The following is a 9,333-nucleotide window of genomic DNA, read 5'->3' on the forward strand; positions in this document are numbered from 1 at the left end:
TGCATCTGGTGGAATCTTTCCTTTAATTGTGTGGTGGAGCTGCAAACAGATCCAGATTCACACAAATGCAGCTAACTTTGCACCAAAGCAGGATCTCACCATACTACATAATTGCTGACTTTATCATTAGCCTGCATCACTCAATGTTGATGCAGATATATTTTAATGCAAAAGTATACGGCAGTGGACGTTGATGAAAGATAAATGAGCTTGATAGAGGGCTATCATTTATATGATCATTTTTATGACTGCTTTAAATAGCCGTCCACACTCCCCCCCTTCCACTCGCCCCCAACCAAAGCAAACACCCCAACATGGCCAGAAACCTCTAAATCTGTCGTTCATTAACCAAACAAGAGAGTAAAAAACAGAAAATATCTGTACAGAAGTCCATAAAATAACAAATGGAATCCACCCCCTCCCCCACAATAACCAAGCGGCTATGCCACATTTTCCGACTACTATATTACATGCTTCGCAACAGCATCTCAAAGAGAAAGCTGATGATGGACCTCCATCTCCTCCTCAAGCGCGGAAAACTCGCCGGAAAACTACTCAGCAAATTCATATCTTTCCACCATAATGGCGGCGCCGCCTTAGAGTTCAGCTGCAACAACACCCCTTTCTACCCCTCTGCAAGGAGAAACAAACGCGGCCGCCGGAAGGTCGAGTTCGACAGCTTCGATGAAGCTATGATGGCAAAGGCGTTCGAAGTATTGAGCACAGAGGTTTCAGATATGGAGTCAGTCATATCGTCGACGACGCTAACTCCATCTCCGTCGCCTTCGCCGGCAGCTATGTGGTGGTTGGGGAGGAGTCCGGCGTGGGTACGGCAGTTGAGGGTGACTGATTCGCCGTTTGTGGGGAGTGAGGAGGTGGTGGAGGAAGGAAAGGTTGATAAGGAGGCAGAGGATTTCATAAGGTGGTTTCATGAACAGCTCCGCCGGCAGCAACTGGAGTCCGTCGGAGCAACGCCGGAGAGATTTCAGAGCCGGGCTCGATTGTCGTTGAACGGTGGTCAAGTACGTTCAAACGTTGAAGGTTGGAATTGATGTTACAATGACAAGTTACTTACATGTTCAATGAAAAGTATTGAACAGTGTTTTTGGATATTTGATGAAATGAACATCAAGCAGCAGATGGGGAGTCTTAGCTTCATTAAACTTCTGATTTGTGTGGATGTTTTTTTATAATTTCTTGGTTTGGCAATGTACTCTGACATGCACAGTTACTTGCATGTTGAGATGATTTAGTATATATATCATTGCAACAACTTTTAACTTGTGAGGAAGAGGAGACAAAGGAGCAAAATGAGGCTCAAGTATAGGCTATAGAATCCACGCTACTGTTTGAAAAAAACGGTTAATTGCTCAAGTATAGACTCCTACTAAATTGCCAGTTGAAATTGAGTCAGAAAAATTTTTCAAGTAACATATGCGTTGCCCTTTTGTTTTACGTTGAAATAAAGAACTAAAACTCTCAATTCTACCTCTGTCTCGAGAAAAATATTCCGTCTGGACGTTCACATATGTATGACGACGTGGCCGCCGATGATTGACCTTTCGAACGTGCGGTATCCAGGCCGAATATTTTCTCCTTGCTCGGGCACACTTTTTTTTCTCTCGACTGACCACAGCCTCTACTTCAACTAGCTTGATTTGCTGACTATGGTGATCTTTCTTCTTCATTTCTTCATCAATTCTTACATAACACCTGTTCTAGATATTGCACTAATAATATTGTGGGAATTTGTCCACTAAATTTATAAGTTTAGGGTTTTGAATTTCTTCAGAAAATTTCTAAACTTCTTATGAAATTAAAGAAAGATAAAGGCCTGAAATCTTTAGCTTAACATCTACGCATATGAATTGGAGTTTTTCTACAAATATAATGATTGGAGTGTCAGGATTAGTTTTGATTAGGCTAGTTTGAGCTGATTTTGAATATCTCTTTAGGGAAGTAATTTAAAGTTAGTTGTCTTAGGATGTAGAGTTATGATCTGAAGTAAATGATTAAATTTGAAAGAGTTTTTATAGTGTCAAAGGGTAGATAAGACCACAAGATTTTAGTTTTATCTAGCTTGCTCTATGGTCGGCTTCTAAGTAGATCATTAATTAGAGTGATATCAAAGGTTGGGCTGAGAAGGGGATGACATTTTAGAATTATAAGGATGCTGAGAGGATGCTATTAATAAGTATCAAGAATTAAGCTAGTAACAAATTAAATTTTAAAATAGAGTAAAGATAACTATCTAATCTCACCAATGAAAACATATGCACTTGAAATCACAAAGCATCAAACAAAAGAAAAAGAATGTTTTACTCAAAAATTTTATACAGAAACTGCTACGAGTCATTACATTTAAAACCTATTTATAAGGATTATAATGGCAAAGAAAAAAAAGTTGAAAATTATTAAGGGAAAGACAGGTGGACATTAATTGAGAAAGTACCAATCACTTTCCTAAATTATTCTTTTTATGACCAGCCCATACAAGTCACCAAGTTTGAAGATTCATAAATTCTACAAACTAAAATTAGAACCTAAAAATTAAAATATAAATTCAAACATTTCGTTTTGATTGGGCTCCTATAATGGGTCTTGAATGTGCTCTTGCTTGGCACTTTCTTAGGCTCTTGTCACATTTAAAACTCGAAAAACTTTTAAAATTTTAAGAACTTTAACATTAATAATTCAAATCTTAAACCTTTAAAATTTCAAAAAACTTTTTAAAACACAAACTTTCAAAACTTCTAAATTTCAACTCAAAACTTAAATTATTCTTGAGATGATTTCAAATAAACTTTAATAACTTCAAACTTTATTAAAAATTCTTAATCAACTTTAACATTCCTCAAATAAATTTTAACAATCTTCTAAAAATATGTAAACCAACAAATTTTATTCAAAATAAATTGTCTTTAACTCAAATCAATCAACTTAAATCAAAATCAACCAACTCAAATTTTCAGCTCAAGTGAATCACCTAAATCAAACTTTTTAAAATCAAATCTAATCTCTCAATTCACCCTTCTTCAAGAAATTCATAATTCTAATTCTTAGTGTATTCCTTTTTCTCATAGGTGACTCACCCTCTTCCTGTGCTTTTCCATGACACATCGTCATTGGATTGTAAGTCCCAACTTTTTACTTCCAATAATTTTTTTTCAAACCCAACCATCACTTCAGGTCCTGAAACATGAATCTAGAAGACACGTACCTTATAATCCTGCGTGATATAAGCCGATACTTTAACAGAGAGTATTCTCGAAAGCCACAGCTATCAGGATGTAATTAACTATGATCGCTTACCCTCTTAAGGATATGAGACCTCAGAATAAAATAAATGTTATACTACATTGATTTTTAAGTAAAAATTTAGAAATTTAAATCGACATTTTATTCTTAATTATTTAATAAATGTAGTTAAATAGGATTTAAAACTTGGCTTTGATTATTAATATGCTTTTGAATTTAATTTTAAAACTTTATAATTTGAAACCATTATTTTTTTATTTTCAAAAATCAAACTTTAAATTTTAAAGAATTATATTTTTTTTCAATGCAAAAATGTATAGAATTAAATAAAATAACACAAAGGTTCTAAAATTTTGAAAGTGCACAAATTAAAATTTAATTTAATTTCCATTTTTTTTTTTGGGGTTCTAGGAAAAAACAATTAGATTAGATTACCCATACACAGCTAGACGAAAATACGATTCAATTTTGTTTAACAATCGGTTGACCTAATTGTAACATGAAACATGTATTTGTAAATCGTCATTTGAAACTATACCAAACACATGCATTTAAACATTGTTCTAGTGTTATATGTAACATGTTCATCAACATGATTAGTAATAATTAACATTTCTAAATTTATAGAGTTGGCATAAGCTTAATTATTACGGATTAAATGTAACATTATATATATATATTATATATATATATATATATATATATATATATATGTGTATTGATTTTCTTGAAAATAATATTTTAATTTTTGAAAAATGAGACTGGATGGATCTCATTAATTTAATAGAACGAGGCATCCACATAAATGGTATGAGATAGTGTTCAGTCTCCCATCGACCGAGACATTTAATGGGACCTTTTGATATATGTCTCGAGCATGGAATCGGAATTGGTACCGATTCAAATCTACCTAGGAGGTATTGTCGCGAGGTGGTGTTAACTCTGACACGGCACATGTTTAATGCCCATCCTAGTGTTTAAAGACCATATTTCATCTATTCATAACTTCTCATGATCAAGGGTCGTCATTAAACTCTCCCACATGCATTTTGAAAAAATCGGAGCGATCCACCTGTGCGGGGGGGTTCAGTTCTTTTGTCGACAAAAAAATACCCAAATCAAAACCTTCAAAGTGTTCATTTTTGAGTTACGGGGTCGTATTTTAGCAAAACAAAGTTTCATGTAGCATTTAGATCAATAAAAACCCTTAAACAGACTTCTGGAAGTAAAATTGAGTTTCAGACTGCTCGGGTCGTACCTGGCCCAAGGCGTTGACTTTCGCCTAATTCAGAGGTCAGAGAGTTCATAGAAATCGTCTGCGGGGAGCCTCAGCGAAGAATGAAAAAAATAAAGAAGGAAAAAAAATTTATATATGGGATGGTGCATATTCGCCACCCAAAGAATGCATACGCTCCAAAAATGAGCACCTAACACTAGTGTGGGCGGCTATGAGACCAAATATGGGCGCATATGCGCCCAAGCATGAAGGATTGTTGTTATAGAGCGATAACTAGAGAAGGGGGTGCTTAAGCACCCTCAGTTGGCGCATATGCGCCAAGATCAACGAGGGATCGCTCCAAACAGAAACGTGCACCCAGTCTCTGGCGCATATGCGCTTGGGAAACAAAATTGTTCATAATGCTTCATTTCAGCCCCCAAGGCTCTGTTTTGCTGGATTTCCTCAGGATAACTCGGGATTTGCTTGGGGAGAGTAAAAAACACCATCATAACCCCTTTTGGAGCCTAAAAAAAGGAACTAGAGAGGGAAAATGGAGAGGAGAAGAGGGATCAACTGGTATTCGAGCAGGCAAGTTGTGAGGGAGTTGTGAGAAAAAGAAGAGAAAAACTTCATCTCCTTCAAACTTCTCGGCCTTCTTCTTCCTAATTTTTAAGGGTTCTCTTGATCTTTTCTCCTCAAACCTCTTGAGAAAAGAATGAGGAAGCCTTTGGAAGGAGCTTCTTGGAGGAGAAGAAATTGCACCTCATTTAAAAGGGAAAGCTTCTTCCATCTTCGGAAAATAGGGGAAAGCTAGCTTCGCCGACGCATGGTAGGAGCAAAGAACAGACAAAGGGAATGCTTCTCCAACCGTCACGAAGGTGAAAACACTAAAAACTCTTGTGCTTCTATTCTTAGCAAGCCTCTAGGTCTGGTTGTTAGAAAAACTAAGGTTAGGCTCTTTTTTGTTGTTAGAGGAAACTGATTGGTTAGGGAACCTTTTCGTGGATCAAACCCCATCAAATCCTTGAGTGCTCCTATGATCGAAATCTAAATTTCCCACGGTTTAGAGCGGCTTCAACCTTCTATGGAGAGGTTGGGGCATTTGAGGCTTGTAGAATGAAAAAGCTCTTTGGCCATTCCGTTGTACAAATCGTGGAGGATTTTCGTTCAAAAAAAAAATGAGAAGAAAATCCTTCACCTCATTTGCCAAAACCAGAGATAGCTTTGCTACATATACATAATCCTATGAGACAGCGCTACGACGAATATAGCTTGCTATCGAGCACGTTCATATGCATTCTCTAGCAAGCTATGCTGTGATGTTTTGCATGTAGCATTTCACCATGTCACTCTGGTTAAATCAGCCGCCCAAGCTCGATCAACCGCTCACTTCGGCCCGATCGACCTCTCACGTCGGCTCGATCAGTTGCCCTAAACCAATCGACCGCTCACTTCGGCCCGATCGACCTCTCACGTCGGCTCGATCAGTTGCCCTAAACCAATCGACCGCTCACTTCGGCTCGATTGGCCGCCCAAGCCCGATCAACCAATCACTCTGGTCAGATCAACCGTTCAGGCTCGATCCACTGATCATTTCAGTACAGTCGGCCGTCCCGGTCTGACTGACCTCTTTTGGTTGTGAGCCCCGGTCGCCCACCCTAGTCAACCGAATGTATCAAGTGGCCAAATCCGCTCACTTGCATTTCTTGCACTAGTGTTTTCATTACTTGCACAGTATTGCTATTTGCTTGCATCTATGTTTGTGTGCACAAAAATATATATATTTCATATGTAATCCATTAAATACAATTGCATGATGAAAAATCAAATTTGGCCTTTGGCATTTGCCTGCACGTGGTGTCTCAATGAGCATCAGTACTTGTGGTATCACCTCATACATATGCCACCATATGTGTGTTGCTTGATATGCATATTCTTTGCGAGTGTTTCCTAACAATGCTTGCCCGCTGTTATGTTAATTTCATAAAAGGAAGGCATATGGCCTTACCTCTTATGGCATCGCACTTGAATGCCATAAGCACTTCATATTGTGTGCTCATTCCGAGTCACACTCTAATGTCACTGAACTCATTGAGTGCACAATGTGTGCACTTGAATTTATCACTTCCATGTACTTGATGTTGAAGTCTCCTTTCAGCACCCTTTCTGATCGCTCGTACCTCGCTCCAGTTATCACAATGTAGAGCTTTGTTGCTTGCATGTATTTTGTCTGTCGATTTGAGAGCATCTTAGGCTCGTTGGGTGAGTGACCCCGTGTTGATCGCAATGCTTTGACCAGCATTATTTGCAGAATAAATCTCAGGAAGCAATACAAGTTATTACATCGAGACCAACACAAGTATGATTGTGCTAAGGTTCCAAGAAATATAATGTATGTCATCTTGCATGTTACAAATCCGCATTTAATTATCTTAATTTTACAAATAATAAACTATATATTTTTTTTTTCTCTACTTATGATATTCATCATATTTGAAAAGCTATGCAATTAGCGAAACTAAGTTATATGTAAAGCCAACCCTTAACTAAATTTTTTTAGGTGACGTGTTTTACATCCCTTGGATCATTGGGACTGGGCTGAAATTGACGACTTCATCAAAGTCATAGGATAGCTCTTACATTTACATTGCACATGCACTTACATGCTGGGACTATAACACTTTTTGTTAGATGGTGTACAAGGCTAGGACTAGGATGCTTCGGTAGTCTTTTCAATGTGGCTATTGTTCTTTGCCGGTTTGGTCGCCCTAGCCAGACATCTTTTTGCATGTTGCCTTCTATGTGTTTACTACGTGTGGACTTGCGCACTAGTATATTAGGGTCGGTTTTATGTGCAGAGAGTCATGCTTAAAAATAAATAAAAAAGGGAGGAGCAAATAATGATTTAATTGCTAACACTTTCTACAAATGCTACTTAGCTCTCCTCCTGTCAGACATGACTCATATGTATTGCAAGATAAAACCCGTGCTAACTTCTTTTGCAGATTGAATATATTTTTGGATTTTCAAATGTATCGTTAGAGTCCTAACGATCAAGTCTATATCAGAAATAAAGTACGGCGACAGGTTGCAATGTCATGAAGCAGTGAACCAAGTGACGGGGACCATGAGCAATGCTCTTGTCTCGTACCTTAATTTCAAATTTTATATTCATGTATAGAATTAGGACCAGACATGTATATGCGGAGCCCTGCAGTTTTTTTTCTATTTTCTGGGATATGTTGTCGACCCAGCGTCATCCGACCTTTTATTCTTTTATTTGGCTTGATTTACAATTACGCAACATGCTTACCTTTTACTATTTTTTGTCTTGTAGTTCATTTGAGCTCTTACGAAAAATGTAACATAGATTCATTAAGAATCCTAATATGAAAATTTTCTATAAAAAATCCTGATAATAAAAGATTCATGATAAATCAAAATTTAGGATGAAAATATTTCAACTATTTAAAACCTCTGTATTTTACTTTTCTGCATGTTCTTCGGGTCGGTTATAAAGTGGGTTGCATAGCATGAATATATCTCAAATCATCCCTAATAAGGCCTCCATTCATTATACTGTGATTGATAACTGCATCATATTGCATGTCTCGAGGAGGAGCCCCCTTGCTCTTACAATCGACTAAGTCAAGCATATGCTTTCTACATAGAAGGTTGTCTAGCACGACTATAATGCTAGATGCATACCTAACTTAAAGAGGGAATATGTTTTTTTTTTCTGGGGCGGTTCCAGCTATGTAGCTAGACCCCTCCCTTCCTTTCATCCCCAGTGTCATCTCCATTATTTAATTGACGGGTATAAGTTTCACCTTCTACAAAATCTACCTCTCAGAGGGTCATAAGAACTACAGTTTTCTTCGTTTGACCCTAGGGATGTTAAGGCCTCCTTGGATGACACAATTCATGGATTGCTGACAAAGGATCTCTAGTCGAGTTGGGTCGACTACCTTCATTACCAGATAGACTTAATGTCTTCATGGCTTGGGATGACGGATCCATGATAACCTGACTTGGTAACATTTACTAGCTTAGAGATTCCTTCTCTTTATGTTGACACCTCCTTTGAGCCCTATTGATTCCCTTGAGATATCGTCTCATAGGCCATACATGCCTAAGTACCGCCGCCGTAGTGGATATGATGATTCACGCTCTGCCCTATGGCTTAGTATACGTATCGAAAGCATCAGGATTCTCCCAGTTGAGATGATTAAAAACCTTTTGGTTTCTTAAATAACCGAATAACAAAAATTATGTAAGCAAGACACTTTTTATCAAAATTATTCTTGGACATCCCCAAGGAATACGTTCCGTTGGAAGTACTCTTGAACCCAGAACAAGCACAAAAAAACTTGATTCTCTGGTTGTTAGTTGTTTTCATTTACAGTAGTTTATCCCTATCCTTCTTGGTTCAAGTGACAAATTGTTATAATTTCATGAGAAAGACATTATGATCATTTTTATATTTTATAGACATCATGATGTTTTTTTTTTTAAATATTTTACTCTATTTATTAAACTTCATCTTGACTTATCCATGACCTTCAGCTAACTCATCATTTCAGTAATTCATCATGACATCACTAGCATCCTAAGGAACTACTATTTGACCTCTAACAAGTTGAGAATTCTACTAAATTGTTGAACTCAGTTATAAGTTTTTCTTTCCCAATTGGAAATTCAAGTAGGTGCAACAAATCATTGCATGAGAAGTACTATAGATCCATACTACCCTACATAGTTTTATATCTCAACAGTTCTCATCCACATTTCAAAGTAATCAAAGTGACAACAATTAGCCAATATTTATTACACATGGGAGTCAAAGTTCTTTATAC

At 37.2% G+C, this 9,333-nt stretch overlaps 1 protein-coding gene across 1 annotated transcript; it reads left to right on the plus strand.

Annotated features, from left to right (window-relative positions):
* The first annotated feature begins 300 nt into the window (after window positions 1-300).
* Window positions 301-1,371, plus strand: LOC110019351. The gene has a single exon (XM_020716986.1). It carries the CDS (start codon window positions 405-407, stop codon window positions 1,050-1,052), a length of 648 nt encoding a protein of 215 aa, XP_020572645.1. The 5' UTR covers window positions 301-404; the 3' UTR covers window positions 1,053-1,371.
* Window positions 1,372-9,333: the final 7,962 nt, after the last annotated feature.

Source organism: Phalaenopsis equestris, unplaced genomic scaffold (assembly GCF_001263595.1).
Source record: "Phalaenopsis equestris unplaced genomic scaffold, ASM126359v1 Scaffold000054, whole genome shotgun sequence".
Classification (NCBI taxonomy): domain Eukaryota; kingdom Viridiplantae; phylum Streptophyta; class Magnoliopsida; order Asparagales; family Orchidaceae; genus Phalaenopsis; species Phalaenopsis equestris.

Excerpts from the sequence above, each read along its gene's own strand:
- LOC110019351 (XM_020716986.1), top strand. The coding sequence starts at position 405 with ATGGAATCCACCCCCTCCCCCACAATAACCAAGCGGCTATGCCACATT.